Source organism: Micromys minutus (assembly GCF_963924665.1).
Source record: "Micromys minutus genome assembly, chromosome: 17".
Taxonomy (NCBI): Eukaryota; Metazoa; Chordata; class Mammalia; order Rodentia; family Muridae; genus Micromys; species Micromys minutus.
The window spans coordinates 28,885,245-28,903,388 of NC_137952.1; the positions used below are offsets into that span (position 1 = coordinate 28,885,245).

General features: G+C 48.0%; 4 protein-coding genes across 5 annotated transcripts; 2 read left to right on the forward strand and 2 right to left on the reverse strand.

Annotated features, from left to right (window-relative positions):
• Positions 1-189: 189 nt before the first annotated feature.
• Positions 190-3,294, reverse strand: ELL3 (elongation factor for RNA polymerase II 3; the record flags this gene model as incomplete). Its single annotated transcript, XM_080931610.1, has 11 exons — positions 190-300; positions 380-424; positions 602-773; positions 865-904; positions 984-1,164; positions 1,844-1,919; positions 2,010-2,089; positions 2,175-2,361; positions 2,471-2,583; positions 2,906-2,941; positions 3,163-3,294. 11 exons carry the CDS (start codon positions 3,292-3,294, stop codon positions 190-192), a joined length of 1,173 nt encoding a protein of 390 aa, XP_080787736.1.
• Positions 3,295-8,951: 5,657 nt separating this feature from the next.
• SERF2 (small EDRK-rich factor 2) lies at positions 8,952-10,691 on the forward strand. Of its 2 annotated transcripts, none has more exons than XM_080931237.1 (3): positions 8,952-9,051; positions 9,607-9,715; positions 10,327-10,691. In XM_080931237.1, exons 1-3 carry the CDS (start codon positions 9,045-9,047, stop codon positions 10,610-10,612), a joined length of 402 nt encoding a protein of 133 aa, XP_080787363.1. In that variant the 5' UTR covers positions 8,952-9,044; the 3' UTR covers positions 10,613-10,691. The 2 variants fall into 2 exon arrangements, with proteins under 2 accessions (XP_080787363.1, XP_080787364.1); XM_080931238.1 differs by having other exon boundaries at positions 10,350-10,563.
• Positions 10,692-10,846: 155 nt separating this feature from the next.
• SERINC4 (serine incorporator 4) lies at positions 10,847-16,295 on the reverse strand. The gene is made up of 11 exons (XM_080931240.1): positions 16,057-16,295; positions 15,212-15,711; positions 14,825-14,904; positions 14,479-14,572; positions 13,623-13,834; positions 13,324-13,419; positions 13,096-13,222; positions 12,692-12,764; positions 12,228-12,276; positions 11,953-12,103; positions 10,847-11,778 (listed from the first exon to the last, which is right to left on the reverse strand). The coding sequence occupies exons 1-11, from the start codon at positions 16,156-16,158 to the stop codon at positions 11,625-11,627; spliced, it is 1,638 nt and encodes a 545-aa protein (XP_080787366.1). The 5' UTR covers positions 16,159-16,295; the 3' UTR covers positions 10,847-11,624.
• A 185-nt stretch (positions 16,296-16,480) lies between these two features.
• HYPK (huntingtin interacting protein K) lies at positions 16,481-17,781 on the forward strand. Its single transcript, XM_080931239.1, has 3 exons — positions 16,481-16,895; positions 17,245-17,300; positions 17,573-17,781. The coding sequence occupies exons 1-3, from the start codon at positions 16,710-16,712 to the stop codon at positions 17,718-17,720; spliced, it is 390 nt and encodes a 129-aa protein (XP_080787365.1). The 5' UTR covers positions 16,481-16,709; the 3' UTR covers positions 17,721-17,781.
• Positions 17,782-18,144: the final 363 nt, after the last annotated feature.

The window sequence follows — 18,144 nt, forward strand, 5'->3', positions numbered from 1 at the left end:
CTGAGGAGATGATACCATGCCCACACCCTAAAAAAATTATGGCAAGATCAAAAATCAAACTGCAAGAACCTAGGATGGCTCTCTACTTGGCTACCTTGGATGTAAGGAACAAAATCAGAACAGCAGATGGGCTCCGTCTTTCAGCTGATTTGGTCATCACGGGTGAAGGTTCGAGCCCTCTGGACAGTTTCAGCTGCCCCTGTTCTTTTCCTCAAATTCCAGGATGAGACCTTTAATGTGGGATAATTTCTCATGCAGGTACTCACAGCGATGCTTCTCTTCCCTGTAACTTGGATACCGCTGCAGAGAAAAAAGCACCCTTGTCAAAAAAGTAAAGCGACTTCTACCTTACCACCTTTGTGCTCACAGCCTGTCTTACCTTTCTGAACTTTCTATACTCCTGGACTATCTTGTCTTCTAGCACCTGAAACACAAGAACACAAAATTGGAGGGAAGGGAAGAGGATAAAGTAAGGAATGGGAGAAACTTCTGTTTGTATTCTACCAAATATTTACAGCAGGTTTGCTTGTTCCTTTGCTTAGTCACTAAACACATGTTTAGGGGTAATTAGCAGGATGATAATGGCCAATCCTGCCTTTACCTTGTGTTCTGGAGTTCCTCGCTGAAATCTCTTAATCTCTGCCCCCAGCTCTGTGAACCTCTGGCTTGCAGCCCCAACCCGGGCGTGCAGAATGCGGTATTCAGCATAGTCGGCCTCGAAGTCCTGTTCGTAGGCCTGTTGCTGCTCCGTGCTGCAGATGGCTCTGTATTGCCTGCCAGGGGCGTGACACCTTCAGTTTCATTGAAAAAGCACTTGGCTGTTTACATTTAAGGACTATGAGATTAGAAGTGTGGGGAACTCACAGTAGATAATCTGGTACTTCCTCTGGGCTGGATTCAGAGGCTGAGAAGGAAGCAAGAAAACAAGTAATTCTGGATCTTTTTTCTATGGGTATTTATCCTCTTCTCATCAGTCAATTCACCTGATTGACCTGAGAGACTCTGTTCCAGCCTGGAGTCTCCATCTTCATCTTCATCTTGCCCCGAGTCTTCTCCCTCTTGTGAGTCCTGATTTGATGGCCCTTGTAGTGGACTTGAGGCTGGAGGCAGAGCTCTGGGCCTCTTTTCCTCTGGTTCTTCGGTGGTTATAGGTGCTGAACGTTTCTGTTGGGGGAAAAAAAAGTGTAACAAACAGCAAGCCAGGAGGTTCAAATACTGCTGTCCCATCAGCTCCCAGGTTTAAGTCTTAGTCTGATTTGTGTATGTGCTGGTGTGCACACATGTGAATGACATGGGGTGTCCTTCATGACTCTCTGCCTTACACTCTTAGGTCTCTTACCTTACCTAAAGCTGTTTTACCTAGGCTGGCTGACCGGCAAGGTCCTAGGATCTACCTATTTCTGTTCCCAGTACTGGAGTTAGAGACACAGGAACACTACCCAGCCCTTACACGGGTGCTTGGGTATTCAGACTCAGTCCAGACCCTACGCTTGCACGTACTTGGCAAGCCATCTCCACAGCCTTTTTGTTTGAGACCAGTCCTTAGGTAGGAAGTCCAGGCTAGCCTCATACTCATGCTGTGCAGCAGCAGTCTTGAATCTCTGGAGACCTGAGATTATAGGCATGTGCCAGATTTTATGCTGTATCAGTACTGCATCAATCCAAGATTCACACTGCCTTTTAAACTTCTCTTTAAAAAAGCTCTTGCCTCACTGAACATCTCAGCACTCAGAAAGCAGGGACAGGTGAATCTTTTGAGTTTGAGGCTAGTGGGTTCTACATAAGGAGTTCCAGACATGCCAGGATTACACAGACTCCAAAAAAGGCTAAAGTCCTTGCTTACCTTGTCTAGGCGTTTCTGACTAGCAGGGGAAGGCAGTGACTGATCAGGCTCTCTGTTTGGAAGGTAAGTGTGGTTCCTAGGATTTTTGGAAGGAATGGGAGAGGCCAGGGTGAGAGCTTCTTACAGAAATGTAAGGGTAGAGAGCAGACCCAGCCTGTCCCCATACCTCACTTCCCATTGTGCCATGGGCTCACTGGAGGATCCTGGGAGTGACTGTTCATGGTTGCTAGCCAATGGGTCAGGCACCTGTCAGAGGAAGTTGTAGGAAAACTTGGCTCACTGGACCTGGTTGTCCCACCTTATGCTAACTACCTGCTGTTTCTAGTCTTACCCCGTCTAGTGCCATCTGGGGATGGCCTTCAGGTTCATCTCCAGTATCCTGCCAGTTCCCAGACTCTCTGGTACCTTCAGTCAGGTGTTCCCGAGCTAACAGTGGAGCTGGGATAGTGTCCATGGCTGCCCAAATAGTGAGTCTCTCTCTAAGTGAGCCCAGGCAGTGCAGACAGTTAGGCCCAGATCTTGAAAGAAGAGTGGGAAAAACAATTTTAAAAAATGAGTTGGAGCTCTTCTGAGCACTTCTTCGCATTTCCTGCAAACTTCTCTTACCTGTTGTCTGGTTTTCCTTACCTGCCTAAGCGTTGGTACACAAGGTCTAAGCCACCACTAGTGCCCTCTTGGCCACATTGGGATACTATGAAGGAGAAGAGGCAGGACCATCCAGGGCCTGGGAACCTTAGGTACTGGGGTGGGAGACGGTAAGCCCAGTTAAGCCGGCCCCTTTTCCTTCTGCCCATGCCACTCCTCCCCAAACAAGACTAAGACTGAAGACAAATCCCCAAGGGGCTCGTTAGTACACCAGGTGCAGCTGGGTCAGAGTTCCCCCACGAGGCTGAGACTTTACAGTCTCCTGGGACCACAGCCCCACATCCTCATAGGGTTTAATTCTCATAACTTGCTCAGATTGTGACCACTGGCAAGCTCCGGCCCAGAGCGCACCTTCCTAGAGCCCACGCGTAAGCTCCCTCACCTCCAGCCTCCCTCACACATCCGGGCAGCACTTACCCCTCGGTGGCCTTGGAAAGCGATCACTGGCCGTACCTGCAGGAAGAGCCCAAACACCATCTGAACACAAAGGAAGCAAAGTCCCCAGGATCGGGGAGGCTGGGGACACCTGCTTGGCGGGCTTCATTTGGAGGCGGGGTTGGGAGGACTGGAATCTGAGAAAGCCTCACCTCCCCAAGTCCCTTCTCCAGCATAGCCTACGGAGGCCAAGGTCCTGTTGGTCGGGAAGGGAAGAAGGGGCCGGGGGCCAGCCGCACCTGTTGCTGCTGACACTCTTGCAGTGCCCGCAGAGCTGCCTCGTTGAGTCTCAGCATCAGGAGGCTGGTCCGAGAAGCAGGGGTGAAGAGGAGCCGCATTTTCCCACTCAGAGCTTCCTGGGTCCCCTCCATGGTGCCAAAGTCGTGCACATGCAGAACCGGGACCACGGGCGAGGGCCACCTCTGCCGTACAAGCCTAGGCTGGCACTCCCGCCCTCCGGGTCCGCCCCGCCCTCCACCATGACCCCACCCCCGGCACCGCCCCAAAGTTTCCCTGGCTTCGTGGGCGGTACCTTGCTCACCTTAGCTTCTTGGTTTGGCTTGGGCAGTATTGGGCATTACCAGGAGCTATCCAGGTCTAGGGGGAAAGGAACTGTTTCCAGGGTGGCCCATCACCCAGAAGCCCTTGTTCTGCTTCACTGTCCCCAGTTTCCTCACTCTGGATTCAAAATCGCGGTCTCTAAGTAAAAGCTGAACCTGAAACCACTTGAGGTTTTCAGTCTCACAGGGGAGGGGATAGAGACTGGTTGAGAGGCGGATTGAGTCATTTATGCCTCCGAGGCCTCGAAGTACCTAGGGGACCGAGGTTGGCCGACCCCAAGAGGGACCAGTGCAATACTTTTTCTTTTTCCGCCTGAGGTGCTGCGTCTGCTGAGGCGGATTACAATCTAGTTTCTAAAAGGGACTTGGTGGGGCTATAAAACCAGGTGGGTGGGTGTCTCAGCAGACGTGGCAGCCTGGCTGTCTGGGACTGGAGCCAAGCCAGGATAGATGGGAGTCTGGGGCATAGTTGGTAGCAGAAAAATAAAACAAACAAATAAGTAAATAATCACAGGACAAAAAGCCACAGCTCACTCTCAGGTGTCACTTTGTGTGGCCCAATAAACATAAGGGAAAGTGGCGAAACCGACAGCGGGCTCCTTCTGAAGGTACTCTCCTCTCCTCTTTGATTCTTTGGTTGTTCCTTTTAGACAGGTTTTCATTCACTATGTAGATCACTTTTGCTGAACTCACTAGCAATTCTCCTGCCTACATTTTTCCAAGTGCTGGGATTACAAGTGTTAGCCTCTACTCTTGACGAGAAGGGGCCTGAAAGTTGCAAAGCAGGGCTACAGATCCTAGTGCTTTGACTGCAAGATACATCTCAGACCAATGTTTCCTGTCTCTGTTTGCTCATATTTGGTCGTTTCTCAGAATTACTTATTTCCTTTTTCCTGTGATCTCTGTGTGTGTACACACGTGTGCGCTCTCACGTAATTCCAAGTGATTTCAATGCTATTCATCTCAAAACAATTTGTCAAAACCCATTAAACAATACACTCAGAGCATGTACTATATGTCGGGAAATATTTGCAGTAATGTTGACTTTAAAATCTTGGCAACAAATTGCCAACAGCAACCACAGATATATATTGTTACCCATTGAGCCGTTCTATTTCTGTGGAGGACAATTTATTAATTTTATAAGTAGTTGTAACACTATATTTTTCTTTCTTCCTTTCCTTCTCTTTCTTCTCCTTCATTTTAGAGTCAAGGATTCTCTATGTAGCACTGGCTGCCCTGGAACTCATTCCCTCTGTAGACCAGACTGGCTTCAAACTCTAGGATCTACCTGTTTCGGCCTCCCAAAAGCTGGAATTAAAGGCGTGGGTCACCACACCTTGTTTAGTGGTTGTAACTCATAAAATTGGTGCCCTAGGCTTTCTTTTCTTAGATGAGAGCTGGGACCTTTTGTAGGATTTTCCTAAATTTAAACTCAAAGGATAGACTAGGACCTGGGGATCAAGCTTGTGGGTGGAATGCTTGCCTGGCATGAATGAAACCCGTGGTCTGTTGCACTCCATATTTTCCTGTCTCAGCCTCCAGAGTGCTGAGGTTGCAGGTGTGAACAACCATGGCTGGCTCTCCGAACCCACCTCGAAGTTACTAATTTTCCTATAGTGTTCCCACCACGGCTATCGGGGTGCTATTTTGTGTTCCCTGTGGTAACACCATTTTTATGACAGCTTTTGAAAATGGGAGCACACAACGTACTCCCTTGCTTTTATGAGCCCATTACTCTGTGCCTCTGCTTATGTCTTGCCTTGGTACTCGTTGCTGTGATTGTGTCCGTATTGTCCTTCTGCCTCCCTGACCTAGTTTCAGAGGCAACATTATTTACCAAGCATGACTCTGGATGGGGCCAGCCAGCCTGGGGGAGCAGGGTCTTATGGCTCCCATAGGCTGGTCTCTCTCCTGAAGGACCAGCCCCTCCGTGGCTGTGCCCATTCTCCATCCACCTTTTAACCTCCATGAGTGTGACTTCACTGGCCCAGATCAAGGCCTACGAAGCCCACACATTTCTTCCCTGCCCAGAAGCGGCAGTCCAGTTCAGTTACTGCGTACTGACACAAGCAAAACTGTTCAGCCCTCATTCAAATTGGACTGACATTTGTTTGGATGGGTCGGGGCTTATGCTCTGCACCCTGAGAAATATTTTGAATATCAGCCTTGTATAGAATATGGTTTTTTTTAAAGCAATTATCACAATCAATTTGCATGCATCTATATACCTTCACACATGAAGTGAAAGAGAGGGAAATAGCCTTTTTTTTTTCCTGTAGCATATTTAAGATTATATTTATTGTGTGTGTGTGAACATGCACCATGACTTGTGTGAAGGTGGGAGGTCAATTTTCAGGAATTAAAGTCGAGTGCCACTGTGTCCAGCCTTTTGTATTAAATTTAAATAAAAGATAGAAACAAAACTTCTGAACACCAAAATGAAATAAACCCAGTACACACATGTATGGGAATATCACCTGGTAGTCCGTGAACTTTTCATTGAGACAGGGTCTCATGTAGCTCTGGCTAGCCTAGAAGGTGCTATGTAGTCAAGGCTGGCCTCAAACACACTGATCTGCCTGCCTTTGCCTCCCCCATGGGCTGGATCTGCCCCATCGCACAGGGCTTATTATGGACAGTTTTATGTTAGGTTTTGTTTTGGGTTTTTGTTTGTTTAGATGTGTTTTTTTTTTCCAAGACAGGGTTTCTCTGGGTAGCCCTGGTTGTCCTGAACACTTTGTAGACCAGGCTGGCATCAAACACATGCTGCCTCTGCCTCCTCAGTGCTGGGATCAAAGATATCTACCACCACCGCCTGTATTTTTTTTTTTTTTTTTTTTAATAGTGGGAACTGAACCTCTGGCCTCATGCATGATAGACAAGTATTCTACCAGAGCTACATGACAAACCTTCTATCCCTTTAATAGGTCTCACCAAGTTGGATGGCTTGACCTCATTCTTTACCATTTATAGACTTTGAGCTTTGAGCTTGCAATATTCCTACCTCTGCCTCCTAGGCATCTAGATACAGGCTTGGCTGATTTCTACTGTGATGAAATTTCTACTTTTCTTTTTAGTTTTTTTTTTTTTTTTTTTGATTTTTGCTTTTATTTATCACTTAAAAATAAATGTGGGGGGTAGAAATGTAACTGTTGTAGAGTGATTTTGTGGTAAGTATGAAACACTGGTGTTGTTCTCCAGCAAGGAATACAACTAGTCATAAAGATGAGGTCAGGAGTTCCAGATCTTTTAGTACATAGCTAGTTCCATGTCACTCTGAACTATATATGACCTTGTCTCAAAAGTAAGTAAATAAGTAACTTAAGATGTGTGAAGATTCCATGATTAAACCCATTAATCTAGCCAGGCAGGGTGGCATATGCTTTTAATCCCAGCGCTTGGGAGTCAGAGGTGGGTGAATCTCTGTGAATTTGAGGCCAACCTGGTCTACAAAGTGAGTTCTAGGACAGCCAGGCTGTTACACAGAGAAACCTGGTCTCAATAGAACAAAAGACCAAAAACAAAATAAAAGGAAAATAAGGAAACAACCCCTCAAAACAAACAATCAAACACCCTTGGTTTAATCTCCCATGTGCATTTAGGTGAGGAGGATGGGGAGGAAAAAACACTGATAGAAACATATTAACATTAATAGTAGGAGCTGTAGAGATGACTCAGTGTGGCTAGGAGAATATATTATTCTGGCAAAGGGTCTGAATTTGGTTCTTAGCACTCATACTGGGTGGTTCATATCTACCTTTAACTACTCTGGCTCAAAGCTATCTGACACACTTTTCTGGCCTTCATGGATACTATACAAACCCACACTCCGACACATATACACATCAATTTTTTTTTAAAAAAATCTAGACATATTAATAGTTCAAGTGTGACTGCACATAGGAAAAATTGAAGATAGTAATTATTTTTGTGTTTCTGTTTCCTATCTGCACTATACAAAGCCAGTGTGAATTCTTAGCCTCAACTTGACTCTGGGATAGGCATTGGTTTACGGTCCCATCAAAAGTTACCACCATTCATCTTATTTCCTTCACCCCATGTGTGTCTTTAGAAGACAACTTTCAGTCTTTAATCTTCCCGAGGCAGGGTCTGTCGTTGTTTTTGTTGGAAACTATTTGTATTCCAGGCTAACTGGTCCATGAACTTCCAGAAAATTCTCCTGTTTCTACCTCTCTTCTCACTGGATAGGAGTGGAAGGATTCCAGATACACACCACCACGCCTGCCGTGGTTCAGTGCTGCGACCCTTTAAAACAGTTCTTTATGTTGCGGCGACCTCCAACCATAGGCTTATTTTTATTTCTATTTCATAACTAATTTTTTTCTATTATTTTTATTGCTATCGTAATTTTTCTTGTTATGAATCATAGTATGAATATCTGCGTCTTTCTAAGTCTCAGGTGACCCCTGTGAACGAGTGGAGAGGGATATTAGAATTTAGCTGTTTAGTGAAGACAGGATAAAATGCCCTCAACTCAGTTTTTCTTGTGCCTGGAAGCAGAAACGAATCCTACTGTTTCGATTTATGTTGGGGTTGTTTCATGACAGTTTAGCAAAATCCAAGTTGTCTTGGATCTGGGATGGGAGAAAAGGCTTAACTAATCTTTTCTACAGGGGGCGCATCTGTGATACAGCAACCGAAAATGAGTTTAGTTACCAGTCTGATTTCTCTTACAAACCATATGTAAGCTTTAGGGGAAATGATACAACGTAGACACGATCTAGAGAGAGATGAGATTAATATAATACGAGCATTCTCTAATCACGGTTCCTGAACTAACTGCACAGTCAGATGCGGGTATGCTTCGTCACCCCCAAGGTATAGTCGAAGTTTTTGTGGGCAGTCTGGAGTTCAGTACATGCAGGAACTCTGGACTAAAGCTCTTGGGAAATGATTTCAGGATCACTTTATGACATACTAAAAGTGGCCGCGATTAGGGGCGAGGAAAGTGGAAAGGGGTTTCCTAATTGTCTGTGTATGTTGTTTTCAGACAACTGTGTCAAGTGTTCGGCCAAGAGGCTCGGGGCTGGGGTAACAGCACTAAGTTTAGCTCCAGAGAACTGATAGCACATAACCGGATGAACGACTTAGGAAATCCCGCCCTCACCCGGTCCCCGCCCCGCCCCCGCGTTCCTTCGGGGCGACTTTGTCAGTCAGTACCCTAAACTGTCCCACATGAGGTCACTTTGCCCGGTCACGTGCTCGGCCCCGTCGGAGCGCCACATCGCCAGCCGCACCCCTCCACCCCACCGCCCACGTGACCCGGCCTAGTTTCCACAGGCTGGACCCGGCGCTCCGGGGAAGCCCCGCCCCGTGCCAGGCGCTCCGCCCGCGAAGCTCCGCTCTTCGCCCTCGGGGACTGGCGCGTGGCACCGCACTCCACGTGCTCCGCCCTGCCCAATGAGAGCAGGCGCCCGGGCGTAAAGGGGCGGGAGGAAGGAGACGACTTGGTGGCGTCGCGCGAAGGGGGCGGGGCCTGCAACGTCGGCCCGAACGAGGGGACGCAACGGAGGCAGGTTGGAGCCGCTGCCGTCGCCATGACCCGTGAGTGCTGGGACCTTTTTCCTCTCCCCCTTTTCTTTCCGCTCTCCCTCCCGGCGCGGCCGGGCGCCGGCGTGTGCGTCCCCTCAGCTTCTCCCTCCGGCGGAAGGCTCCTCAGGGAGCGCTCTCCAGCTGCCTCCCGCCCAGCCGGAAGCGCAGCTCTCCGCACACCGCCGCTTGCCCAGAGACCCCTGTGTTGGGCGCGGGCCGCCACCGGCTTTCCGCGCTGGGGAAGCCGGGTGCCCTGGGTGGTGGGCCCCAGCGCGTGCCCGTGAGGCCCCGGGGCTTCCCACACGCCGTAGCAGCTGTCTGGGCCCCCGCGCCGCCCCAAACTTGACGCGCGCCGCCAGCCGTCTCGACCGCACCGTCCTCCCTCACCCCCAAGTTAACCTGCCCCGGGGCGGCTGCCACACCCCGGCAGCCGAAGCCCCGCGTTGGGGTCGGCGCCGCGGCGGGGGGCGGGGAGGGGGACAGTCGGGTCCCAGTTGCGGGGAGGAGGGGCGCTCGTGTGTACGTGGAGCGGCCCCGGCGTCTCACTTTTCTGCCTTCTCTTCTTAGGCGGTAACCAGCGAGAGCTCGCCCGCCAGAAGAACATGAAGAAACAGAGCGACTCGGTTAAGGGAAAGCGCCGAGATGATGGGCTTTCTGCTGCCGCCCGCAAGCAGAGGTAGCCCCAGGGAGGGGAAAGGAAGGGTCGGGCCGGGACTGGAAGGGGAGACCTGGGTTAGAGCGAGGGGTGTACTAAGACAGAGAACTATTTCAGGGCTCTAGTCTTGGATAGATGTGAGGGGCAGGGTGCATTTCTTCCTCTAGGGTTTTATTTCCTTCCCACTCTAAATTGTTAGGTCACAGCCATACAGGAAGGGACTGGGGCGGGTCCCTGTCCACTGGCTAATCTCTGCGGGCCCTGGTTCCGACCTTAAGGGCAAGGACAGGGGCTTCACTTATCATGTGTAGTTGTTTTGACAGCCCAGTACTTTTGACCCTCCTTGCTGCTTGTATCTCCTCCCTTCTCCGGGTTTTCTCACAAGTGTCGTTGGGGTGTGGTAGTTAGTACAGAATAGAGAGCCTTGGGCCTGAGTGGCCAGACTTCTGACCCCTTGGGCAACAGCCAGATGGAGACTGGTTGCCTTTTGACCCTTAGCTCTATTCCTCTTGTTCTCCTAGGGTGGGAATATAGCAGCCATATGCTGAACTTTGTCCCATCCACTTCCATCTTATCCTCTGTACCCTTCATCCCCCTGCATCTTGTCCTTTTTGCCCTCTGGTACCTCCCAGTGCCCCATCATCTCTACCCCCAGGGACTCGGAGATCATGCAGCAGAAGCAGAAAAAGGCAAACGAGAAGAAGGAGGAACCCAAGTAGCTTTGTGGCTTCGTGTCCAACCCTCTTGCCCTACGCCTGTGTGCCTGGAGCCAGTCCCACCATGCTCGAGTTTCTTCCTGTAGTGCTCACAGGTCCCAGCACCGATGGCATTCCCTTTGCCCTGAGTCTGCAGCGGGTTCCTTTTGTGCTTCCTTCCCCTCAGGTAGCCTCTCTCCCTCTGGGCCACTCCTGGGGGTGAGGGGGTTACCCCTTCCCAGTGTTTTTTATTCCTGTGGGGCACACCCCAAAGTATTAAAAGTAGCTTTGTAATTCCTTGAGCGCCTGGTTTGACTGGGGATTGGGGGAATGGGGATGGAGGAGTGACTGCTCTTTCCCACTAAAAGGGGGGAGTTCTTTCAGGCATCTAAGAGATATGGATTTGGAAAACATCACAGTAGAAGCCTTTATTTTAACTATTTGCAACCAGAAAAACACTCCGGTTATATGGCAGAGGAATCCTCTAAGAACTATAGAGACTTCTTTTCTGTGATTTTTATCCCCCACATTGACCTTGAACACCATCCCCAGGATGGTATTGAGGGCCATAAGAAGGGAAGGATCTAAGACCCAAGTTTGTCTCTTCCTCATTCTTTGTTTGCTTGAAAGTTGGCAGAAAAAAAAATCCTGCTGTTTACCGACTTCTGGTGGTCAGCTGCTCTCGGTGTTCACATTCTCTTCTGCTCTGTCATTCCTCATGGAAGGAAGGTGGTTTTTGTCTTCCATTTCTTTTGACCTCAAGATCAGGATTAAAGCCTGTGGTAGCATCTGCTCCTTTCTTTCCGTGCCCTGATTTGTTCTGTGGTCTGGGCTTCTTCCACCCCTGTGCTCAGGGCTGAGCCACTTGTTTCCTTTTTGATTGCTAAGAGCAAACCCAAATCTTCAATCCCTGTAGGTCTTTCCCTGACCCTATGTCCAGTTCAGGATCCAGGAAGGGGCTTGTGCCACACTGCTAGGTCAGCTAAGGCTCCTGGGTTGGCTTCCTTGGGAGTTAGACTTTTGAAGCCACTAGTTCCTCTACTTTTTCCAATTTAGATACTTCCTGAGCCTGTTTGCTGATAATTGCTCATTTGTTCTTGAGGTATTGAGCTCAGCTGGACGTCTGGAGTGAAGATTAAGAACCTAGTCTAGAGGGTCTCCCAGTTTGTGAATATAGATCATGAGCCGGTTTTTATGTGGCAGTACTGAAGCCATGGCAGTGATGCCTAAAGATACTAGGGTGGTGCTGATTCTGAGTGGGGAGCCAACAGTGGTACCAGGAGCAGCCCCAGATAGAGGACTACACACGCCCAGCATGAGGCAACTTTGACCCAGAAGGTAGGCCAGCTACCCTTAGTGAAGGTCTTCTCCAGTTCTGCTTCCTCATAGCTGTGAAACCAAAGGCTGATTAGAGACGATGCAGGGTTTTAGCTTTTGAACTGCTTCCTCATAACCAGGGCAGATTCTTGTGTGTTTCTCCCAAGGACTTTTGGAATGGCCTTGAAGTGTTTCCTTAAAATAGCTAGGTTTTCGGGAGAGTATCTTATGTTGCCTTCATCCTACCTGAACCAGTTGGTGAGGGTAACCATGACATAGAGTGACGCGAGGAAGAAGGCGAAGTGGAAGCCAGAGTAGCTGTAGGAAAGATGCTGGCTCTGCACTGGAGCGGCTGTAGGGGTCTCTTGGTCAGCTGGCCTGGCCCTGGTCCTTTGCCCTAGAGAGAGAAGTGCTGGTGGGAAGCAATGTTGCTGACATTCCCTTCCCCCAACTATGTGAAGGCTCTTGAGGGCTCTGGCCCTTCACAGGGTTTAGCTGGCTAGATTTCTCGAGTGACTCACCGTCCCCTGGTTCCACTGTTTGGGGGCAGCAGAAACAGACCGAGGGCTTCTGTAAAACAAGGCAACGTGTTTTGAAATGGCTTCAAGAAAGTGTGAGGGTACTAATTTAGAAAATCTCCCCTTTGAAAAGATTGGCCTGGTGTAAGAAGTGGAGGCACACCTGGGTTAAAATTCTTGCTCCAGCTTATAATTGGCTATGCAAACTTTGGTAAGATGTTTAATCTTTTGTGCCTCAATTCCTCCATTTGTGAAATGGAGCAAACACCTACCTCACAGGGTTGTTGTGAGGATTGAATTAAATGAGACTGTATGTAAAGTATCTAGCACAGTGCCTAGCACATTGTGGGTACTCAATAAAAGGAAACAGCAGCTAGAATCTGAGCATTCTGGGTAGAAGTTGGTAGGATGTGTGTCTCTGTGTGTCGGGAAAGGGGTGTTGGGGGGTTTGAGCTCTTGATGCTCACCTGAAACTCATATTTGTAAACCTTGATGATCCACAAGGGTCCAAATAACTCTGCCAGGTAGGAAGCCTCAGTGCTGTGAAAGAAAGTTATTTTTTTTTTAAACTTTGGTCCAAATATGAAAGATAGGTGGCATTTACTGTCAACTAGTCCAGTTTGGTATTCTTCCGGAGGGTATTGTGCTCCCAGAGGCCCCTAAAGTCTGCATTTTAAACTTGACATTCTCCCCTGCCCCCATCATCTCATACAGATCATCTGACAAAGTGCTATTCTTAGAAATTGTCCCTGTTCGTGGGGAGCTTTTCTGGTTCTAGACTTGCTCTACAGTTTAAATAAACCACAGCCCTGGACATTCTTCAGTGAGTTCTGGGTATTCACTCACTCTTCCCGTTGGCACCTTTACATACCAAGCAAAGAGTACACAAGCATACATGATGCTAGCACTAAACACTGCGACTGAGGTGTCCGGTGTTTGTGGTTCCACTTTATTCCAGCCGGGCAGGCACACGGTGTGATTCTGTCCTTGAAAGTTTACTGCCGAGGGGCAACAAGAGAACAGGGTGATGAACAAAGATGGGTATTTAGAAGGAACAGAAAAGGTCTTCAGCTCTAGTACTGGCAGTCTGGGTCCTCACTTGTCTCTGGGGGACGGCTGGACAGTGCAGAGAAGGTCAGATACATGATATAGCAGCTGATGATAGAGGCTTGTAGAAGGCCAGAGTTTGGTTGCTCTAGGGAGAACAGGTGTTGACAGGGAACGAAGTTAATACTACCTCCACCTGCACTTCTGTCTTCCCCTAATTTTGGGGGTAGAGTGACAAAAGCAGCAGAGGTACTTTAGATAACAGATTGAGAAGCCTAATAAAGTTTGCTACAATTCTCAAAGAGACGTGCCCCACCCCCAAATCTGGAATGTTAAATTGCATATACCCACTGAGGCGGATGCAAGGTGCGATGGAGAGGAGAGACAGGAGGCCACAGAAGCAAAGGTGCAGACTGAGTAACATCTTGTTGAGCAGGCAACCATCAGGGTGTGTGTAGTGGTGGAACAGTAGCACAGCGCCCACACCGGCCATACTGTAGAATCCTAGTGTGGCCACTAACATACCTAGGAACCAGCTACAGTCTTGAGCTGCACCAGTCTGCCTGAAGAGAAGTAGTTAAGGGATTAGAACTTTAACCCTCTAGTCCACACCATTCATTCTTGAGCTTTTTTTTTTTTTTCTTTTTAAGGGATTTCACATACACTTCAGACTGTCCTTGAACTCTTGCTTCAGCATCCTGAGTGTTTAGGTTATGGGTATTTGTTACCATTCTTGATTACCTGTTTTTGTTTTAAAAGGCTGACTTCAAACTCCCTAAACTTCCTATCCTGCTTGTGGGTTTTTTTTTTTTTTTTTTTTTTTTTTTTTTTTTTTTTTTTGTGGCCTTGAATTATTGGTCCTCTTGTTTCTACCTTTTCAGTGCTGGGATCACAAGTAAATGTCATTAACATCTGATTTCCTGAGCATTTTGGTTTTCTTTCGGAGGCTGTGGGAGCAATACCTGCTATGGCCTTTGTATAGCCCTTCTGTATTGAGTACTGTGTCAGCCTCCTTGGGAGGAGCCTTTAGGGCTAGATGCTTCTTACCAGTTTGTGTGTGTGTGTGTGTGTGTGTGTGTGTGTGTGTGTGTGTGTATCACATACGCAAGGTTGTGAGCTACCATGTGGTTGCTGGGAATTGAACTTAGGACCTATGGAAGACCAGATAGTGCTCAAGTGCCGAGCCATCTCTCCAGTCCATCCTTACCAATTCTTGTTCCAGGACTGAGCAAAGGCTGTGATAAGCACCAGTTGTAATAGGATGAATGTAAAGCCTCCACAGATGCCAATATAATGCCAGGCTGCAAGACAGGCACCATTGGGAACTTTTAGCTCTGGCTGATCATGATGTATCAGTATATCCCTCTAGCCCTCCCTCCCACCCCTGCACCTTTTCTTTTGATAAAATAAAATCCTGCATAGCCTAGGCAGGTCTCACAATCCTGCTTCACTCTCCTGAATGCTGGGATTACAGGTATGTAATAGAAATCCAGCTTCCTGCTCTCAAGGAGAAAGTTGTAGCTTAGCTGGTCATGGTGTAAGATGAAGAGTACCTGGGAAGAGATGCTCATCAGGGATGCAGAAGGCAACAGTACAAAGACCTAACAGGAACAACAGCTTGAGGCTCCAGAAGCTGGTTAGGGTAGAGAGAAAACCAGATTGAGGAGAAAAGGCAAAGGGGGAAAGGAAATAAAAAGTATGGCAGGTGGAACCAACTCCAGGTTGCACTGTAGTCCCAAGTTCTAACTCAGATGCCACAGTCACATCTGAGCTACACTACAATTACAGAAGGTTTGCATATAACTATGACTTACAATTTAGATCACAGGAGTTTATAAACCTATTTCTTTTTATAGTGCTCTTTCTTTATCCTGGTGTTTCTTTTAGCCAGCTTTTGTCTACTCTCTGTCCCATCCCAATCCAAAAAATTACACACAAACCCGTTATGCAGCTGTGCCCGAGGGCTGGTGGGGGAATGGAGGCGGACCAGCAGCACAGCTTGCAGCAGGTGGAAGGTGGCAGTTCCCGCACATACTCGGTACACAGCCCCAGAGCTACTGAGCACTGGACAGTCAGAGTTGCCAAACAGGTGGGCACATAGCACTGAGGGCATCTGGATCTGCAGGAGTTTGGTTGTGAGAAAATTCAGAACAAGCTGCAATGCATGGGCAGGTTCCAACTTTTCACTAGTAGGTTGACGCCTTTGCTCCCTGATCCCAATCCAAATCTTACAGGATTTTTCTTTCCCCTCATGTTGTAACTCCTGTCCACTTACCCCATGTGCTTTGCCCCATACCCTTTCTACCACTGTCTTCGACAGCAAGAGGCAGCAGATTGCTGAGGCCCCCACGTGGAGAAGGATGTAGAGCAGGCGGCTACAAGTAGACTCGGTTAGAGAGTGGCAGCCACTGGTCCAAGAAACAGGCCCACAGCAGGACGCCTGGGATAGAGCAGATGGAGGAAGCAATGCAGAGTTTTTCAGGGGGTGTGGGGTTAACCAAAGGTCAAATTCCCAATCTATCCTACTGTCCGTCTAGTTATGAGCCATTTAGGATTACCTTCCACAAAGCACTAGTAAGATTTTCATTGCAAGAACTTTAAACTTAAGTGTATGCTTGAACCGCTTACTTTTTCCGAACAGTCTATGGCTGGGAATGTGAGATGAGAGGTTTACTGATTATTCAGGCAAAGAACCAGGTTTCTCTCCCCAACTCCTAGTTTTTTTTTTTTTTAGCTTTCTTTTGCTTAAGGGCATCTTAAAGTCTCTTCCCAAATGTCCTCTCACCTGATAGGAAGGGGTTTTCACTACGACATCGCCGACACCATCGTGCTGCTGTGCAAGGCCCTGGGTGGTGCTCCGGCCTGTGATGACTTTTGCACTCATCATTTTCGGCCCAGAGGCTAGACGAGATCAAGTATTGGAAAAACTGATGAGGAACTGCAGCTTCTCAGGATTTTCGCCCATTGAATAGTCGCTTTGCTGGCATGATCATTCGTTGTAAGGCAGCAGTATGGGCATGTTATAAAATGAATACAGATCTGCAGAAGTGGTAGATGCAAACACTCTTTTGAAGATGCCCTCACAGGACTCAATGTATTCGGGATCATTCGGACTGTTTTTTGAGATTAGGAGCAGTTGGCCTATCTGGTCTGGGGATTAAGTTTTTTAATTGGTTTAGGATTAGCCTCCTTGATTGGACAGAATTCCTTGTGTATGTGTGTGAAGGGATTGCTCTTAGGAACAGTGTGTTTGGTTGGTGTAGTAGTGAACAGATAGTCGAAGGAGACTGCAGAAAACAAGCTGGAAAGGAAGTCAAAAGCGAACCTCTTTCCTAGATGAAGCTTCTCAAGATAGGCACAAAGGTGTGGTCCAGCCCCTACCCCGCCCCTTATCTGGGCGGAAGTTAAGGGTTGCCGGAAGTTGTGAAGCTGCAGCCTATGCGGCGGCGCGGTGAGGCCGAAATGGCGACCGAGGGAGACGTGGAGCTGGAGTTGGAGACGGAGACCAGCGGCCCGGAGCGGCCTCCCGAGAAGCCAAGGAAACATGACAGTGGTGCTGCTGACCTAGAGCGGGTTACTGACTATGCGGAAGAGAAGGAGATCCAGAGTTCGAATCTTGAGACGGTGAGGTTGGCTGGGTGCTTGTATGAGGGGGTTGAGAATGGGGCGAGAGTGAGGGGAGACGGACCGGTTTGCTGCTCACCGAGGCTCAGGGACCGCAGATAGCGGTAGTCGGATTTGGCAGTAGGGTGGGGCTAAGCATTCGCTCTGTCTGCTGTTTGCGTAAGAATTTGATAGAGATTGGATCTAAATTTATCTCAAGTGCACGAAATTAAGCGTAGTTCTTTGGTCCCGAGAATACTAGTAGTTGTGACTACCTGAAGAACCACGTGGTTTTTATTTTTGGAATTGCGTTTTAGGTCGGAAAATTTGTTCGAAAGGTGGTAGCTAACTAGACTCGTGTTTTCTATAGGCTATGTCCGTCATTGGAGACAGACGGTCCAGGGAGCAAAAGGCCAAACAGGAGCGGTAAGTTTAAAGCACACTGCCAGCACCACCGGTAGGTCCTCATTTTCCAGGGGGAAAAAAGTTTTCAGTCTTTAACCAATTCCAACAGATCTAGGAGTTACCACTTTGTTGTTAATGGAAGGAAAGGTTCATGGATACCTTACTGTAAAACCTTTTATTTGCTATTTTCAGTCAACCTTGTTCCACCCATTTTCAGTGTGTAGCTAGGAGTGTTCCTTCTAGGAGTTTATAGCTGAGGCAGAGAATGAAAACAAATCTCTATATATTTACAGGGAGAAGGAACTGGCAAAGGTCACTATCAAGAAGGAAGATCTGGAGTTGATAATGACAGAAATGGAGATATCTCGAGCAGCAGCAGAAAGGAGCTTGAGGGAACACATGGGCAATGTGGTGGAGGCTCTCACTGCCCTAACCAACTGAATTGTGCTCTCGTAGACATTCTGGACTCATTTACTGAAATAAAGTGTTCTGTTTTGCTGGGTTTTTTTCTTTTCAGTTTTATCTCAGATCAAATGCATTATATAGTTTATTTTATTCAGTTTCTATGGACCTTGATGAAACTATGAACAATCAGTATAAAGTTTACTAATGCTCAAATACAGGCTGTTTTTATTACTCTTATTTTGTTTGTGTGTCTAGGCACTGTCCTGCCATAGTTTTTTTTTTTTTTTAAAAGATTTATTTTATATATGTGAATACACTGTAGCTGTCTTTGGACATACCAGGAGAGGGCACCACATCCTATTACAGATGGTTGGGAGTCACCATGTAGTTGCTGGGAATTGAACTCAGGACCTCTGGAAGAACAGTCGGTGCTCTTAACCACTGAGCCATCTCTCCAACC

Excerpts from the sequence above, each read along its gene's own strand:
- HYPK (XM_080931239.1), top strand. The coding sequence starts at position 16,710 with ATGCGGCGGCGCGGTGAGGCCGAAATGGCGACCGAGGGAGACGTGGAG. Across the intron at positions 16,896-17,244 it reads AGAGTTCGAATCTTGAGACG|GCTATGTCCGTCATTGGAGA; the intron begins GTGAGGTTGGCT and ends TGTTTTCTATAG. Across the intron at positions 17,301-17,572 it reads CAAAAGGCCAAACAGGAGCG|GGAGAAGGAACTGGCAAAGG; the intron begins GTAAGTTTAAAG and ends ATATATTTACAG.
- SERF2 (XM_080931237.1), top strand. Across the intron at positions 9,716-10,326 it reads GCTGCCGCCCGCAAGCAGAG|TGCCCCATCATCTCTACCCC; the intron begins GTAGCCCCAGGG and ends GGTACCTCCCAG.
- SERINC4 (XM_080931240.1), bottom strand. The coding sequence starts at position 16,158 with ATGATGAGTGCAAAAGTCATCACAGGCCGGAGCACCACCCAGGGCCTT. Across the intron at positions 14,573-14,824 it reads TGATGAGCATCTCTTCCCAG|CCTGGCATTATATTGGCATC; the intron begins GTACTCTTCATC and ends CCTGTCTTGCAG. Across the intron at positions 11,779-11,952 it reads ACCCTCACCAACTGGTTCAG|CTATGAGGAAGCAGAACTGG; the intron begins GTAGGATGAAGG and ends TTGGTTTCACAG.